Genomic DNA, 19,017 nt, shown 5'->3' with positions numbered 1-19,017 from the left:
TGCTTGGTTTACTACCAAAATCAATTTTACATACATTTTATCATTTTCTCTTTCTCCCTTTTTTTCATTTTCTCTCTCTTCCTTCTTTTTATCTCTTTCTTGCTTCCATCTCTTTATACTTGAAAATAGGGTGTACGCTCGAAATTTTTCTATGAATATAAGCAATTCTTACATGCTTCAGGTAATGAAGTCACCTTTTAATGATTTGACCAATCATATACTTAATTCCTTTGCTAGTTGCCACAATATCAGAATTTGTTCTGCTTTGTGCAGTGCATTTAGTTCTTGATCAGATTGAAAAATTCAGCTAATTAACTATTCACCATTGACAAGCATGGTGTGAAGTTTAGCTAGTAAGGAATCCCAGGTGGCAAGGTCATGGAGGCACAACCTCGCAGCAACCACATAGGAATTGAACTAGCAAACATGTGACTACAAGATCATGCATTTACGATCCAGTGATCCAATATTTTAAGCTTATGGTTTAGTAACTTGTTAATGTAAGGAAAAAAAAAATTAACCATAGGAATTCTCCTTGCACCATCTCTCTCAAAATAGGGAATGATTTCTATATTTATTACTAATATAAATCATGCAGAGAATGTTCCAAGCCATATTTTAAAAAACCATATTGTAACCAATACACGCAACAAACATACTGACTCATCATAACAACTGATACATGCACTAGTTCATAATTAACACTCACACATAACAGCCTCCCATGCAACGCTACTGCTTATGCACATATTTATCCTTATCCTCAGCTCCTTATTATGCATGCTGCTCTCCCTAATTGGAACACCATTCTCATTAACTTATTATTGATGTGCTATCAATTGACATCACTTTCAGGGACACTGGTATCATGCCTATTTCCCTCTTCTGAAGTTGTAGGTTGTGATCCCGAGGCCTGCGAAATCATACCAAGTTGTGTGATTGTATCAACTTCTCTTGTGTTTGAAAGAGTTTATATTCAAGCAACGACCAAACATGAGCCAAGTCAGCAAACAACTTGCTTTTCTAAGTTTCTCATGAATATCTCTCTAGCTCTCTGACTGTGTCAAATGACATTGTGAACTATTAAGTTCTCATAATATAGATAATCATCACTTCATATCTTTCTAGGTTTGAAAACTAAGCACTGATCAATGGCCAAAAAAAAAAAAGCAAAGTTCTTTACTATCCTCTACATATGCTAACTCTCTCTTCTTATAACCAAATAAATCTAACTCTGCCTTATCACTAGCAATCTTGAGACATGAGTAGTGTATATTAAAGCAAGACACTTACAGTTTCATCTGGAACAATTGCATATCTCTCTGATATGGAGGACGAGGATTTCCCTATTTAAGGCAAAAAGTCAGAACATCCAGAATCATGTTAAATTATTTTAAGGGGAAAAAAACTGATTCTAAATTACACCTCAAATGGTATACACCAGTAATGGCTAAAGAAAAGGAAAGCATCACAAATGAGCCAATGAGAGTACCTGATGATGGATAAGGTTTTGAGGATTCTATGTGCTGTCCGGAAGATCCATCAACACTGAAGGCCTCAATAATTGTTGGAACATTGCTATAAATGCCAAAAAGATCACATCATTATTCAAGCCTTGTAATGAAATGCACCCATTACCTAGACTACTTCTGCTTAGTGAAGTAGATTACCAACTTTTTCTCTTAGATCACAAGAAGTCAACAACCAACTTTTTGAGGGAGGAAAAAGAAAAAGCACATTCAAACCTACATTCTGATTGGCAAGCTTAAAAAGACAAATTGATATAAAAGAATAAGATTTTTTGATGACCAATATTATAATATAAGCTTATTCTAACAGTTAACAAAGTAATTTTTCCTGTGCTACATTAAACAGGCTAGATTTTTACTTCCCCAACTCCCCTTACAAGCCCCTTGTTCATCCACAGTTTGACTACCTACTTCATGAGTGGTAAAAACACCCAAGACCAAAATCACAAGACGGACTTCATCACCAAAGATCCTACATCCATATTCTAACGGATATGTGGCAGCAATGAATATGATGACCAAATTGATGATGTGAAATTCTATTCCCAATAGATTTTATAGCATGAATTAAGAAATCAGAATGAAGCAATTAATTTGTTCACAAAAAGGCCTTGTTCGAATCAAGAAGTTAACACTGCTAACATGATAATAACTTCGAAGTTGGAGCCCAAATAAAAGAAAATATCCCAAGTGTATAGAGCAAATGTTTGAAACAGATAAAGTATTGAAGTGGACATTGAATGTGATACATGTATATAACTCGCACATGCAAATGCAATTACCGGTCTATGGTTTCTCCATTCCCAAGTTGTCCATTTGCTCCTCTTCCCCAAGAATATACATTCTCACGTTCAGTAACAGCAATCGTGTGTCTCCACCCGCATGAGATCATTTGTACTTTCTACCAAGCCAAATAAAAGTTTGCAGAAATAAAAATAGAGGGTCATTATTATACAAAGTCAAGAATATTCCAAAAGAAGAAAACGGAAAAAGATTGTTGCAGTTTCAAGTACCTGATCATGGGGAAAGTTCACTTGCATGGGAGAGCAACAATCAAAATTGTTACCAACTCCAATCTGTCCGAACTAAGTACAATTGAAGGAGATAAAGGTTAAAATTCACCAAACAGATGCACATATGAATAAGATGTAAACAATTCATTTCCATGATTCTAGGAATTTATCTCAGGCATCCTATTTCTCCTTGGTTCAACTCGCCTTTATTCAAAATATTTTCAAATATTGTTTAGTATATTTTTCAACATGAACACATGCATGTTCGTTATTAACCAACCTTGAATTTGTATCCTCTATGTTGCGTTCAACTGTTCGTAAGAATTTCATGTTGTTATGATACAAAAAAATTCATGAAAATAGGAGAAGAATAAAAAGTACTGCCAACCTTATTCCATCCCCAGCCCAAAAGTTGTCCACTAGACGTGAGTGCCATACTATGCCTCCACCCACCTGATACCTGAAAGAATCCTAACAAACATAAGAGACAAATGCTAACTATAACCACTATACTTTGTGCCAAACACGTCACATATCCTGTTTTCACATGACTCTGTGACCAGTTTTGTTTATATTAACCAGGTTAACTTTTTAGAAAGTTATAAGCAATAAAAACGGCAAAACATGTAAATGAGACTAATGGTCACCAACTAAGCATGAATTTAAAGGACCACCTGCGAAATGAACTTATCACTCAAGGCTTGAACCTTGCGAGGCACAAGATGATCCTCAAAATCCCCATGTCCTAGCTGGCCGTATTTGCCCCATCCATTTGTGTATAATCCACCAGAAGATGAAACACATATTGTGTGCCGCCAGCCACAAGCAACCATGGCCATCTTGTCACCCTGTAAAATTTATGATGACATCAGAAGTTAACACCTTCATATGCTGCTTCTTTTGTTTAAGTTAAAAACAAAATTTAGATGCAGTTGCTTTGCTGCTTTTGCTATTGTTCTCCAATTAGAATTGAACTTTCACCTCAATAACTTGTGCCGATATTCAAAACAAACTTTTATTACGCAGATTAATGAACTCTAGTTCTAATTGAAAAACAACATCAAAGCACCTCAGTAATTGCATCTAAGTTTTGTCCTTAAGTTAATAACAAGTTTAACTTTTTCGGGAATCAAATTAAAAATTTAATCTCAATATATTTTTTTCCAAACTAGTATCATAATCACAGTCTAATCTGAAAAGGTAAGTCTGTACAAGCTTGAGAGCATACATCAACAGTCACTTTCTCAGGCAGCAATCGATCGTTTCTGTCACCCAATCCCAAGTTTCCATATCGGCCCCAGCCCCATCCATACAAATTCCCATCTTTAGTGATTGCTACACTATGTTCAGCACCAGCAGCAACCATTTTGATAGGTATTTCCTGCAAAAATACAAAGTTCATGTCTCCAAGTAGTTAAGGGAATAATAATCTGTTTGATACATATACTTTTCTGTTGTTCAATTAATTTATATAATGTCATTGTCATGAGTCATACATTAACCCTTTCTTGACAACAGAGCAATTGCAGCTGTTGTTTTTGTTGATGTTAGCTGCTTTTTCTCCTTCATTTGTTCAAATTGGAGGATATATACTTGAAACTGTTAACCTTAGCCATGCTATCTTTTAATGAATGAAGATCAGATGATGCGTTGGTTAGTTACCATGGCATTCAGTTCCACCTATTATAACGTAGTTCCAAGTTTCTCCTCTCAAAAAAATAAAAAGCAATCTTATATACCACTAACCTCATGGTTTCTGAAAATTCTTAAACTTCGAAGAGCAAGCACAGTAAAATTTCATTTGAAAAGATATAATTCTGTAACAATTTGTCTCACTATATATAACTAAGCGCACTAATCAGTTAGAATTTATTTGTCAGCAGCTTTGAGAACAGCTCAATGCTTTCTAGCTTCATTGAGTACTATTAAAAAAAAAAAATTAACCTGGATTATTAATTATAGATAACCTGGATTCAGTTCTGAAAAGAGTACCTCAAAAATTTGAATTTTTTGTGGCAGAAGAGAGTCCTCTGCGGTTCCAAGTCCAAGTTCACCATTTTGATTGCGTCCCCAACTTCAATTGTAGCAGAAAAATGATACAGCAATAGTTTAAGTAAAAAAGTACAAAATAATATTAGAACTAAACATTGAGAAATTATTTGATATAGTCTGCCTAGTAATGCAGGACATGAGAAAAAAAATGGAAAGGAAAAGAAGTTCTCTGCCATGTAAAAAAGACACATATACAATGCAATATGTCACACAGGAAATGAGAATAAAACAACATTTTTCTTTCTGCTGAAACAAAAGACCTGTAACCAGAACCTACATCTAAGATTATGTTGCAAAGAACAAATATATAACTGCCTTTTAGCCTTCCAGAACAAACAAAGGATTTTAATATTGCTATATCTAAAACGGAATGTTAAATTAGAAGGTGTATCCAGGATATATAAGAGTTAAACTATACTAGATGCATGAACCATGGCCAAGGTAGCTGAGATAAAAGGAGAACTTGGGTATGAAATCCTTTAACAGTTACTTTAGTAAGAAAAGATTCAATTCAGCAAGGGCGTGTCCCAAAAATCAAATGGACATTATAAAGCAACCTCTTAATGTTCCACTGTCAAAGATCCTCTTCAAATATTCTCTTAAGAAACATATAAAACAGAATGAAATGAAAGTAAAAAGATGGGGCCAAAGAATCAGCATGAGCTACAAAGTGACTCTCTGAGAATAGCTATTAGCCTATTAGTGCATGGAAAAAAAAGGTCGGAATAGACAAAAAGACAGATAACTACAAACCTCAGCACCTGGCTGTCCATGGTAACTGCCAAACAATGACTGTCCCCACAGGCAATTTGTTGTATCATTAGACCCTGTAATGCTTTTATGGGATGAGGAATGAGCAAGTCACTATGATCACCATGACCCAACCTTCCAAAGTCACCCCTGGAAAGCCATAATAAGATCTGCTTGAGAGCTTAAAAGATATCCGAATCACTAATATTAACAGGTAAGGTAAACCACATTTCAAAAGATTGCTTTTGATGTGAATAAAAACGGCTCAGAAATTTTCGGGCAACTAAAAAAAATGATGTTCCCAATAACGCTAAGATATCAAGTTTTTTCCTATCAACCAAATCAAACTAATTGTTCAATTTTCATACTAACAAATTATTGATTACCAAATCAAACTTGCTCTTGAAGGAAACAAGGTCAAATACTCCACCTTCATGATGTAATGAAAAAACACTGATTAGAGCATACTAACTAATTTTCCAATTAAACTAGATATTACTTGAAGCTGAATCCAACACTAAATCAGAACATACATATACCTGTGTGGTCCCATTCTAAATCAAAAGCCAGAGTAATGAGATTTCATTTATGGAAAAACATAATAGCCAAAAAATAGTTAAGATGGAGAGAATAGTACCATCCCCAACTATATACATCCCTGCCAGACTCAGAACGTGCCATAGTATGATCAGCTCCACAAGTAACACATATTATGTCTTGGCCATCCAATGCACTCAGTTTTGTAGGAAATAGTCGATCATCAGTGTCACCATGGCCTAACTGTCCATCCTCTCCTCGTCCCCACGAACAAACAACATTTCCACCTGTTAAAGAATCAAAATTAAGAAGAAAAAAATGACAGAAGTAGCACCTAGGCACAGATTGAGATAACATGAATATGATTCTGCAACAAACTATTCTATGGAAGCCACAAAAAGTTTAACAAGACAAATGAATAAAGTTAATAAGTTTACCATGGACATGGATACGAAGAAGAATAAAGAGAAGATCGATTTGAAGTATGAGCTAAATTTGCATTTATTTAATGAAGAACTTCTTACAGCTTACAAGGAAATTAAAAAGCCAATCTATTGGATGTGAATGAGACCTAGATGCAAATATCATAAAGTGATACTTATGAACACCTCATTTAGCCACATTCCAGTAGTTCAAGACAATGCCAATATCAAACATTTGATCATGTACATGCAGACACGCAGCATACATAAACCAAATAAATAAATAAAAAAAGGGTCAAACATAAACCACATAAAAAAAACTGTCTATAGATTAGGACCACAGAGAACAAAATCCTGACGCCAGAAACAAATTGATGGATTAAGTGGGGACCTTCAGATTGAGGCAGAGAAAGCATATAAAACAACAAAATTCCAAAGACTTGCAACATAAATTCATCACCCTTTTCAGAAAACTCAATATTCATTCAGCAGCACAATAACAACAATCAATATATATATATATATATATACTAAACAAAAAGATAAGTGAGAACTGATTGATGCTTACTCAGAAGTGCCACACTGTGGCTGGCACCAGCCGATACAAGAAGAACACGACGAGGTGGAGCAGCCACTTCACTCATCACTTCATCTTCCATCGGCGTGATCTCTATAGTCTACGTACACAACTTGCCGTGCTTAATTTATTGGTGAAAGAAGTTGACAAACGTGCTTCTTTAATACCCGCAAAGAAAAAGAAGCATTTTCGGAAGAATAAGAGAAACAGAAAAGAGTAGATATTCATGTTCAAAGAGTCAAAATGATTGTTTACAAAGTCTCTCCATACAAAACAAACGGGTAGGTGAAAGTTTAAGAAACTTTCTGTTACTAACCTTTAATTCCTCACCAAATTATCTGTCAACACATAACTATATATCTCTGTTTGACTGTTAGCAATATCTATATCTATTTCAAATCCTGGTCACTAAAAGAAAATTAATGTAACTACTGTGTCACTGATGTATGCAAAACAAAAATAAATAAATACAAAAGTTATAAACGTACTTCACGTTGGTTTGATAGTTACTTACATTACATGTGCACTGCATCAGAAAAAGGGTAGTGACATGTGTATTTTGCAGACACTTACACTAGGGCACGGTAAAAGTGAAAGTGACTGGTTGAGTTGGTGGAATTCAATGATGAGGGCCCCACATGTTCTATGGCACCACTCCATGTTTGTCTTGATTGGCTTTGGATCCTGTGATGTCATCTAGGATAGGACTAGGCTTGTAAAGACTTTAGAGTGATAATGCATGTAGATATCTGCGTTGGCATATGATTATCTAAAGTTCACGTGATATTACTGTTTTTAATTTTGAATTTAGGACTTGCCATAGGAATAATTTGATTTTACAGATTTCAAACATAGAGGCTCTGGTGACAAATTGACCAAATTAGACTCTTTTTACAAATTTATTTTTAAAAGGGGTTCTTTTGAAACTTTTTTTTGAGGGTCTATTTTTAGAGGGGACTCGCTAATGGAGTTGGTGAGTTGAACACGTGGCGGCACCTGGTGGACTCGCAATGGAGTTGGTGAGCTGCTATCCACATGGCGGGTCCCGTCATTCGTACCGGCGAAATATTTTTTTACGACAAAAAAATTTTTTAACTTCAAACGGGGTATAACTTTTGATAAGAATGTCCGTTTGAGGCTCATAATATGTCAAAATATTTGAAATTGAATGAAGAATCCCTTGGCAAATAGAATTTGGTCAACTCATTTTTTTAAAAAATGTCTCTAAGTAGCTCAAAAATAGGATTTAAGATTAAAAAAATGGGTGGTTGAATCTTAAATCCATTTTTTGGAAACATGAATTGACCAAATCCCCTTCGGGAATTTGCCAAGGGATTCTTCATTCAATTTCGAGCATTTTGACATATTATGGGCTTCAAACGGACATTCCTATCAAAAGTTATATCCGTTTGAAGTTAAAAAAAATTCCATAAAAAAGTATTTCGTCAGTACGAATGACAAGACCCGCCACGTGGACAGCAACTCCAACTCCACTGGCGAGTCCACCAGGTGCTGCCACGTTGGTCAATTTGTGGGCTCTGATCGGTGTTATAATGGACTTCATCATAGTTTCCTCTGAACGAGACAAAGTTCTTAAGTATTTAGCGCAATTTATAAAGGACTCAAATTCAAAAATACTGTGCGCATAGATCAATAATAAGCAACGAGTTTTTGGCCTGTGTACAAAAACAAAAATATTACGAAAAATGAAACTCATTTTAGTGATTTTATACCTGTGGAATTAATCTCACAATTTTTGACTTGTAGGTGGATTTTTTAAGTTTGCCATTAAATTACAAGGATTTAACCCTAGACAAATGGTGAAAACTACTAAGCTGTAATACAATCGGGACAAAGGGAATTTCTATTGGAGTGGTAAAATGCGTAGAAATAAGAGCACCAACGGTTAAAAGTATCTATAGGAAGAGCAAACGAGATTCAATATCCAATAGTCCTAATCGGAAATGATGGATACTAGACAATATTCAATATATTGCTTTCAGAAGAAAAAGAAAACAAAATTTCCAACTTACGTAATTGTTTTGAGTTCAAGGTTGGATATGTACATCATTCTATTAAATTTTTTTTTTATTTTAAAAAATGATCAAATCCTTGTGAACACCTTTAGGTAATAACTCAAACCCTGGTAATGTGATATTAGTTATAAGAAAATATTGTAATTATTTAAAAATAAGTGTTAAATAATTTAATGTTTTTAGTATATTGATTTTTTGTTCTTGTAACTTCTAATATATTTTTTTAAATTGTATTTTCTTTTAAGTTTAAGTGAGTTGAATTTTTTTCCTAAAGATACTTATATTAAGAGTGAGATTCGAATTTACATTTTGTATCCTTACTGGACTAATTGTTATTGAAAAATGTGTGTTAAAAGATGCTTAACATTTGTAAGGTTACATATACATGCTAAATTAGATTATGGCTATGCTTGGAATGACTATTTAAAAAGTTAGTTGGAAGCTAAAAAAACTAATAAAGTTAGAAGCTGATAACTAAAGGTTGAAAAATTGGTTTATTAAATTATAAGGGGTTAATAAAACTAATTATCGAAGAAGTTGAAAAATATAAAATAAAAAAAATTATAATTTATTTAAAAAAATAACTAGAAAACTTGATAAATATATTAAAAATAAAAATGAAAAAATATAAAAAAATAAAAATTAGAAACTAATATTTTAAAAAATGTTACTTTAAATAATGTAAAAAAAAATTAAAAATTACTATAAAAAAATTATTTATCACAACTCGTATAAAAAAATTAAAAATTAATTAAAATATCTTTTACATCATGACATATGAAACAAGATAATTTCAGTGATTTTGTTTCTTTTAAAACAAATGAATAATTGAAAATTGTTGTTAAAATGCAGATACACATTAACCGAGAGATATTGAATTTGAAGAAGAGTAGGTGATACATTTTTTTGTGTGTGAGTAGGTGATAAAATGTAGTGGACGGGGTTTGGTCTTCACGCAAACTGGTTTAACGCACATGATAGTGATGACGCTGAAGTGCTAATTAATTGCTCCTCTTTTCAAATTGAAGGCGTGTCGCTAAATGAATAGGGTTGAATTTTTAAAGTGTTTGAATTGAATTATACTAATCTTATTTCATTAAGAATGAGTTAGACAATAATTTTTTTTAATTCGATCTAACCATCTCATATAATTTAATTTATTATATATAAATTAATTATTAATTATTAAACATAAAACATTTTAGTAATTTTTATTTCACATAATTTATTAAATTATTAATTTAAATTATCTATAATTATTTAAAGTTGTTTTTATTTCAGTCTTAATTTTGTTTATATTTTTAAATGTTAATATCATATTTTATTTGTATTTAAAATAAAAATATCATATTAAGATTAAAATCATTAATTCTATTAGTTAAATATTTTCATAATTTGATTTTTTTAATACATTTAATCTAATAGTTATATGCTTAAAAATTATAGACAAAAATAAATTATAATTCTAATTTTTAAAAAAATATTCAAATCCAATTAAGTTAATTTGACTCAAGAATGGATCTATAAAATATTACAAAAATTCAACCCAACCCAAGTTAGACGAATCCGACAACCTGAGCAATGAACATGAATCAAGAAAAGGAAAATACGGAATGGTTCGTGAAAAACATACGAAAGAGTCTGAGACTTGGCCCACTTACGTGGATCCATTCTGTTACTTTGGGCAACGAGTCCACGATTCAATAAGCAAGCTAAAATGGTAGCTGGACCTTATGGAAGCTCAACTACCCAAGTGAAATTACAACAGCAAATTTTTTGGGACAAAAAAAAGCTATGAGTATTTCAGAAAACATAAGATTTCAGCTTTATTTTATAAAGGTTTAATTGCATTTTTAATATCTATGTTTTGGGTTGTATGTAATTTCAATCTATCAACTTTATTATTCTAGATATTTATTTCTATTTATTTTTAAAATCAAACAAATTTATTTCTCGTTAATTTTGTTCTACCTAAACTTTTAAATCACTATCTCTATAATTTTGTTCCTATTCATAAGATTCAACCTTTTAAAAGTTTTTTTTATTTTTTATATAAAATTCAATCCATATTATTTAATACATTAATTATTTTTGGGTAAAAAATACTCCTAGTTAAATAAGATAGAGGTTATATTAACATGTATTTAGAAGAGAGAAGTATCATTGATAGTGATATTTTTAATATATATATATATATATATATATATATATATATATATATATATATATATATATATAAAGGACAAATTTATTATTATAAACTAAATTGAATATTTTTTTTAATCGTAATGAATTAGATAATTGATTTTTATAAATAGAATAATAGGTAATATTATCTAAAACTATAAATTTGACAAATATATCCCTGATCATATATATTAAAATTTAAGAATGTACTCCAATATCTTTATCTATAATTATTAAGAACACCAGTTATTTAATCAAATCTAAGAGAAAGAATGATCATTAGCCACTCCACCTAAATAGGTAGGGCTTAGACCTCTTGACAACGAAAAACATTCAAAATAACTCAAGAATAATGAAAATTATCCCATTTGGTATACCAATTTTTAAACAATTTTATCTTCCATCATTTTTTTAAACAACTATTTCACTGCTTTTTAGTTAGTTGTTTCCTTTTCTTACTTTTTTTAACTTTTAAATATTTTTTCTCTCTTTTATTTTATTTTTTATTTAAAATATACAGAGAGAGTGTTCCCCTAGTATATATATATATATATATATATATATATATATATATATATATATATATATAAAAGTGTATCCAAATGCCGCGTGAAATTCAGAGGTGTTAACAAAGGACGGAGAGAGAGGGTTTGACTGGGTTTGTGTGTGTTGACGGCAGTTCGGTAACTCATGTCATTTCAAAACGCGTTTGCGTTTCACTTGGGGGACATCAAATTTATATGCTTATTTACCAGCGGAATTTGAAAAATGAAAGGTAAAGACTTATGAGTTATGACAAAGTCAATTAAATATTAAAAAAAATGCTGGATCTGTTTTTGCATATGTCACTATATCATATTCATTCTTATAATTTATAGGAGTAAATCGTGAGATGATAATGTGGAGTAATTTTTATCCATTTTCAAACTAATATTTTTTTCTTCTTCTAAAAAATAGGTTTGATGTAAAGCGGTAATTATTATAACATTATTTTTCACACATGAGTAAATCTTTTTAATAATAAAATCTTGACCACAACGTAACTTTAATTCAGAAGTCACTGCCGGTTCCTTGGAGTTACGATATATATACTTACTAAAACAGTACACAATAGGTTTTATTTTCTTCTATATAGAAATAAAATAAATTAAGAATATTAAAATAATACTTAAATATTTTATAAATTTTATTTAAGTTTTAAAAATAACGCAAGAATTTTTTAATTTTGTCTTGAAAACCTTTAAGTAATTGATCAAAATATTTTTAATTTATTTATTTTTAAAAAAAAATTAAAACTATAATGCAAGCTTTCGTAGGATAAAAATTCATTGCATAATTATTTCATCAAACTAAGTAAACACACTTTTAAAGTTACTTAAAGTCATAGCATTATAAAAATGGCGTATCTAGTATAGAAGTATACTCTTGCCACCTGATCCATCCCGCGTTAGTTTTTTTTTTTTTTTTTTTATCAGCGCGTTAATAGTTAATCTCTATATAGATTTCTTACTTTTTATATTATAGTACTGAATTTAAAAATAGAAAAAGCAAAAGAATTGAAGTGGTCTAAGAGCTTATATATGCAATATTCAAAAGGTAGCAAATTCAAGTTCTTTCATTCAAAGTTTCTCGAATTCCAGTCTCCGCAAGACTCCAACAACAGCAACGTAAGAAACAAGGAAGAAAAAAAAAACCCATTATTTCATTTCCATGCGCATGGCTTCCAACGAAACTTCACCGTAAGTACTCACTCTTTCTTTCTTTCTTTCTTTCTATCTATCTCTTCCCTTCCTCGGTCTTCATTTTTTCCAAAAGCAAAATTAAAATAAAGAAAATTCAAAGCCTCGAAACTTTCGAGGAAAAGTGGAAGCAATTGAGTTGAGTAGAATCGAATCGATCCGTGGTGGCAGGTTTGAGTCCCGCGAGATGCTCGCAACCTTCGTCTCGTCCACGCCGCTGCTGTCGGAGTCATGGCGCCTCTGCAGCCAGGCCAACGCCACTCCCTTCCGGACCTTCGTAACGGAGCGCGTCGGCGCCGCCGTCTACGTCGCCTTCTCCGGCGTCCACATGGCCGGCGAGTCCGACCCGAATTGGAGAAGTTTGATTCCGTTGGACAGCATCGGCGGTGTTCCTCTGTTTTCGTCGCGGCGGAGCAAGGAAGGGGAGGAGCCGGTCATGGTTCACGCCGGCATGCTCAATCTCTTCTTCTCACTTTTCAATTCTTTCCAGAACCAGGTTCGTTCTCAATTTTCAATTCTTTAAGTGCTTTTACCAGCAGCGTATTTAGATAACTATTTAGTACTATAAATTATTAAGGTAAAGGTAAAACATTCAAAAGGTACGAGAATGAGGCTTAGAGAAAAGATAAAACAAGGGGATTTTTTTGTTAAGAAATTGAAATAATTAATTTAATTTATTATAATTATGATTGAAAAGGGATAAAAGATAGCATATTAATTTAATGAAATGGAAATACCGTCCAATTTCGAAATATAGACTAAAGTCTGCCAACTGAGGTTTGAGCTAATCTTAGAATAAATTATAAGTACTAAGTTTTGGAATATAAAATAGGTAAATTATTATGTGTTCATGTGGTGTATGTTATACTATATCATTATTGTTTTCTTGGTACATGGGAATGAAAAAAGATATCATTGTTGTTTTGATGTTACTATTATTATTTAAACATTTAATTTTCATCAATTCCTCTTTATTTATAGTGCCCTAACACTTTAAATGTCATCAAAGCAACTGTCAATTATATTACAAATATCCCCACTCTTAAAGTTTCATATGTTTTTTTTTATTTTGTAAATATTTATTAGTTCCTAAAAGTATTAGTTAAAAAGATAAGTGCAGTTTTTAATTGAAAAACGAAATATAATTATTATATTAGGGATACAATAACATGTCGTCCCTTTGTTCTATTATACAGCAATTTTTTGTCGAGAAAGTTGCATCTGAATTTTAACCCAAAAGTTGCATTCCGTGTCCGTTTTGTATCGTTGTTTCGGCGATGATTGATGACTTTCGTATTTATCATCAATTACAATAATCATAATAAATGTATAAAAAGCAAAAAACATTTTTGCAATGTGAACGGTCCCGTATGACCTCATATTCTCAGACATGGGTCCCTATGGGCTATCGTTTTATAAAGGGGCGGCTAACAACCAAGCCACCTTGATCAGTGCCTAAAACAATTTATAAGCAAAATAAATAAATAAATGTTAAATGCTCCAAGATTCCAATTTGGCAATTTTAAATGGTCGACTTATACTTTTAAGTAACAGTTGCCGCCATCACCAAGCAAATCGTGCCATAAAAAAAAGATGAGAGTGGGATCAATTTGCAGAGTAAATAATGACGTAAAGAAAGACTTCCATTATCCTCGTTCAATCCTTCATCATTATGGTTATTGTCTCCCACTCCAATTCTCTGACATGTCATCATAAGTATATTTGATGGGCAGGTTAAATTAAAAAAATAATTTTTAATTTATCTCCGAGACTTTTTTCCGTGTCCGATTTAAATTAAAAAAATAATTTTTTTAAAAAAAATATTAAAAAATTGATTTTAGAATAAATAAATTAATTGTTAAATATTTATTTTTAAATATGTTAATAAATTTATTATAGCACATGTGTCTACAAAAATCATTAAGAAAATAATATTAAATTATATAAAAATTCTAAAATAAAATTAACAAATAATAAAAATTCTAGATTTTTTATTAAATTATTCAAAAATTTTAGTGGCAGGACATGTCCGGATTGAGGGTCGGAAAGCATGTAGTAATTTCGTATATGTACTCGATTTTTTGATTATTGGAAAAATTTAAACTCAAATCCGAATCAACTTAAGGATTATCCGTTAAAGTCGGAACGTGTTAAAATGCGTATTCATGGATACAAATTTTGTTGCCATGTCTAAGATGGCGTTTGTTAATGGACAAATATCTATGACGCAACAATTTGTCTTCACTCTCCACCAGCATTAGTTGACCGGTAAATGAAACCCTCATAAATCATTTTTAAATACTCATGTATCATTTTATTTGTTATTTTCTTTGGAAAAATACTATATGGGATGATTCTGTAAAACTCTATTACACTTTTTTTTTCACAACGAGTTTTATGATTAATTATTTGATTTTTATAATAATCATTTTAAAAATTATATTTATTATGCTTTTTAATTAGTTGACAGTTTAGACCGAGAGTGCATTCAAATTAAGCTCATCTTCTTTCTCTTTAACGGGATGTTAAAGAAAGAGATGATTTTTTATACTAGGATTTAGAAATAAATATATAAAACTGCAAAATAAAATAAGATTTAGATAACACATAAAAAATATTCACGTGAAAAATATTATATCTGAAACATGTCTTTGTGACTTGGGTGGGTTAGATCCAACTTTTATTACCATAGTTGTTTTAGATCACATAATTATCACAGCAGAATAGGATATCCCCTTCACATCAAATCTCTATTATTATGCCGAAGTCGGGAGCAAGAAAACAAGACTCGAGCCTTGGCGTAGTGGGCACTCTTGACTCACCTTGTCAAATTGAACAAAAAGAGTTGGCTTAATTTTGAAAATGACCTTTTCACGTGTGCAGAGAAAAGAGTTTCATTTTCACAATTCACGCCAAAGGACCGTAACTTTAAGTCGTACCATACCATGTATTTTTAATGCCCATTGCTCCGGTGGTCCACTACTATTATTTCAGCCCTCAGATCAATCAAGGTGCAAATTTTTATTATACACCCTCCCATATTATAACTTTTCCCATCTTATCTTCTCAGTAATCCTCTCCCTCTTCTACCACCTCCATGATGCCTCCGCCGCTCTTTGCCGTGCGTGGAAATTACCGGCGGCGGAGACGTTTTTTTCCTCTTTTAATTTCTTGTCATCTCCTTCAGATTCATCACTTCCGCTTCACAACATTGACCATGAGCTCTTCCTGTAACTGCGGGCTCTTAGCCTTCAACCACTCTGAAATCGCGCCGTTGACGATGACATTAGCGACGTCATCGACACCATCATCTTGACCGTTCGCAACGAGATCCTAGTGATTGCCGATCTTGGCCTCCTGCGACTCCGAATCGGCACCTCCAGCGACACGGCTACGGCAAGTGAGTTATCAGCAACAACACCGGGGTGTAAAAAATCAAAAACTTTTTCTACAATTTTGTTCTTGCGTTCATAAAAGTGAAACCTTATTTTTTTGGACGCAAGTTTTTTCCGATGGATCTGCATTTTTTTCAACAAGGTTCTGTACAATGAAGGGAGAATAATGTCCTCCGCCGTCTCCTGCCTCAGTTTTGTTCGTTGCCGCAGCGAGGGAGACACATGTGAATTTGAATCCCTAATTTACGGTTCAAATGTTTGATACGCTCCGTTTCTGCTTGATGCCATACCATGCTTTTCAAATTCCTGATTTGCATTGATGTGGCGAGATAAGAAAGAGGAAGGAAAAATACGATGCACCGTAATGGGGTGGGTTTTAAATTTATGGGTTTGTTTTATTCTTGAATAAGAATAAGAATTGGGTTTTGATTTTCAGAGATAGTGGATGGGTTTTGATTTTCACAGAGATAGAAAGTGAAGGTGCGAGCGGTGGCTTGGAGGTTCCATCGGAGGTTGCGGGAGAGGGAGAGTACGGATGAGAAGCAGGAGAAAAAAGTGGTGGCGGCACCCGGCACATAGCGGCGGAGGCACCATGGAGGTTGCAGGAAGAGAGGGAGAGGATTACAGAGAAGATGAAGAAGGGGAAAGTTATAATATGGGAGAGTGTATAATAAAACTTTGCACCTTAATTGATCTGACAGCTGAAAATAAACGGTGTATAGTGGATCACCTATGGAGTGGTCCATCGGAGCAATGGCCATTTTTAATTAGATGATTACCACTTTATGGGTCAATTTTGAGAGTAACCTTTGCTTTTTCTTTTTCAATTGGTAAATCATACTAGATGAAGTTAAAATCCGAAGTTTTTATTCATCAGTAATTATTCATATTAAAATCTTTAAATAACATTTTCTTTTGTTCTTCAAATTTCTTTCACTGGAATCTTATTCTGTTATTCATATTCTTAACTAACTGTTGAAAATTAGCGTTGCAATTCAGATGTTGGAAATAGTGGGAAGCAAAGACACTAAATCAGTTGTCATCACTGGACATTCCATTGGAGGAGCCACTGCCTCTTTGTGCACACTCTGGCTTCTGTCCTACCTCCAATCCATCTCTTCATCAGTGTCAGTATTGTGCATCACTTATGGGGCACCATTGCTTGGGAACGAGTCCTTTTCCCAAATCATTTTCAAAGAAAGATGGGGTGGCAACTTCTGCCACGTGGTGTCAAAGCATGACATAATGCCAAGGTTGCTCTTTGCCCCTATAACCTCTCTCTCTACTCAGTTAAATTCCCTGCTACAGTTTTGGCACTTGTCGATGACTTCACCAGATATGGGGAAGCTTGCAAATCAGATATCTGAAAAAGAGAAAGATAAGTTGTTCACTGCTGTAGTAGATTACTTGGAAACGGCAACACAAGATGGAGAAACATCAGTGCCAATTTTGTTTCACCCTTTTGGGAGCTACTTTTTTGTCTCAGAAGAAGGAGCCGTGTGTGTGGATAGTTCAGCTGCTATTATAAAGATGATGCACTTGACGCTTGCAACTAGTTCTCCAGCTAGTAGTATTGAGGACCATCTGAAATATGGGGATTATGTCAATAAAATGTCTGCACAAACATTGTATCAGAGCAACTCCATGCAAAAGAGCATTCCTGATTCGAGCTATGAAGCAGGGCTTGAATTGGCCATTCAGTCTTCTGGCATAGCAAACCAGGTAATTGCAATATCTATAATAGATGTAATATAAAATGATTCATGTGTGTACCTAACAGTTAAAGCTTTGTGGGTTCGTAGATTCAGATTCTAAAAGATTTAAGTGGTGCTAGGTGGGCCTATACAGTATCACCTAAACAACTTAAAGCTTTTACAATAGGCGGATGATGACAATATCCTGTCTCTTCTTTAAACCTTCAAATACCAAATTCGAATCTATTTTTTCATTTCATACAAAGTAGGAAGAATAAATCTCCACTTATTTTCTTAGATTATCCACACGTGTGGTAACATGTTTCCTCACGATAGATCCACGTTCAGCAGAAGCCATGTGTTGGGATGTATATCCAAACACAGCATGACCATCTTTCACTTTAGTCCCTAAATTTACAAAACACTCACTTTTTCTTGATTTTACAAAATTTCTTCACTTTAGTCTGTCCTTTTATTCCAACATTTTTCTTTAACAATAAAGATTAAAGGACATTTTGCAAATCTTGGTAGAGTTAAAGATTAAGGTGATTATGACTAAACAATTTCAAGAACTGAAGGGGGACTCTATTGGGAAAGCAGTGTCTATGATTTTTGCAGTGCTTTCTCACTTATATAGTTATGTTATCCATTCATGATTATTTTCACTGAACAAGTTACTGTGATGTAACCAACAGGAATCAGCTATTACATCCGCCAAGGAATGTCTGAAGACAACAAGGAGAATGGGTCCTTCACCAACCCTGAATGCTGCAAGCCTAGCACTGAGCTTATCCAAGGTGGTACCTTATAGAGCGCAAATAGAATGGTACAAGACTTGGTGCGAAAAACAAGATGACCAAATGGGTTATTATGACTCATTCAAAAGCAGGAACTCTTCCAGTTCCAAAAGGGGCATGAAAGTCAACATCAACCGTTGCAAGCTTGCCAGGTTTTGGAACAACGTTATTGACATGTTGGAAAGGGGTGAGCTACCTCATGATTTTGACAAGAGAGCCAAGTGGGTCTATACTTCACACTTCTATAAGCTATTGGTTGAGCCACTGGACATTGCTGAATATTATGGGA

The 19,017-nt window shown here is 33.1% G+C and overlaps 2 protein-coding genes and 1 long non-coding RNA gene across 3 annotated transcripts in view; 2 read left to right on the top strand and 1 right to left on the bottom strand.

The window, feature by feature from the left end:
- Positions 1-555: 555 nt before the first annotated feature.
- LOC100792894 (ultraviolet-B receptor UVR8) lies at positions 556-7,144 on the bottom strand. Its single transcript, XM_003525085.5, has 12 exons — positions 6,872-7,144; positions 5,982-6,168; positions 5,348-5,494; positions 4,535-4,616; positions 3,771-3,923; positions 3,217-3,390; positions 2,931-3,002; positions 2,543-2,614; positions 2,312-2,430; positions 1,493-1,578; positions 1,294-1,346; positions 556-913 (listed from the first exon to the last, which is right to left on the bottom strand). The coding sequence occupies exons 1-12, from the start codon at positions 6,960-6,962 to the stop codon at positions 836-838; spliced, it is 1,314 nt and encodes a 437-aa protein (XP_003525133.1). The 5' UTR covers positions 6,963-7,144; the 3' UTR covers positions 556-835.
- A 5,433-nt stretch (positions 7,145-12,577) lies between these two features.
- Positions 12,578-19,017, top strand: part of LOC100782269 (lipase-like PAD4) — a 6,939-nt gene continuing 499 nt past the window's right edge. Inside the window, exons 1-4 of the mRNA XM_006580816.4 lie at positions 12,578-12,842; positions 13,014-13,338; positions 17,237-17,959; positions 18,627-19,017. The exon at positions 18,627-19,017 is cut by the window's right edge and continues 499 nt beyond it. Coding sequence (XP_006580879.2) covers positions 12,814-12,842; positions 13,014-13,338; positions 17,237-17,959; positions 18,627-19,017 — 1,468 coding nt within the window. The 5' untranslated portion in view covers positions 12,578-12,813. The remainder of the gene's footprint in view (positions 12,843-13,013; positions 13,339-17,236; positions 17,960-18,626) is intronic.
- On the top strand, positions 13,345-17,031 carry LOC121174905 (uncharacterized). The gene is made up of 2 exons (XR_005891597.1): positions 13,345-16,606; positions 16,703-17,031. It is a non-coding gene; the product is annotated as an uncharacterized lncRNA (long non-coding RNA).

The sequence above is a fragment of the Glycine max genome, chromosome 5 (assembly GCF_000004515.6).
Source record: "Glycine max cultivar Williams 82 chromosome 5, Glycine_max_v4.0, whole genome shotgun sequence".
In the NCBI taxonomy this organism is placed as follows: Eukaryota; Viridiplantae; Streptophyta; class Magnoliopsida; order Fabales; family Fabaceae; genus Glycine; species Glycine max.
The sequence above is the reverse complement of the archived record's forward strand: the minus strand, read 5'-3'. Positions and strand labels throughout refer to the sequence as shown.

Bases quoted from the DNA above. Each gene is read 5' to 3' on its own strand.
- LOC100792894 (XM_003525085.5), bottom strand. From the start codon at position 6,962: ATGGAAGATGAAGTGATGAGTGAAGTGGCTGCTCCACCTCGTCGTGTT. The intron at 2,431-2,542 runs GTACTTGAAACT...TTGGCTTGGTAG, and splicing joins TGAACTTTCCCCATGATCAG to AAAGTACAAATGATCTCATG. The intron at 914-1,293 runs GTAAGTGTCTTG...ATGATTTCGCAG, and splicing joins CAATTGTTCCAGATGAAACT to GCCTCGGGATCACAACCTAC.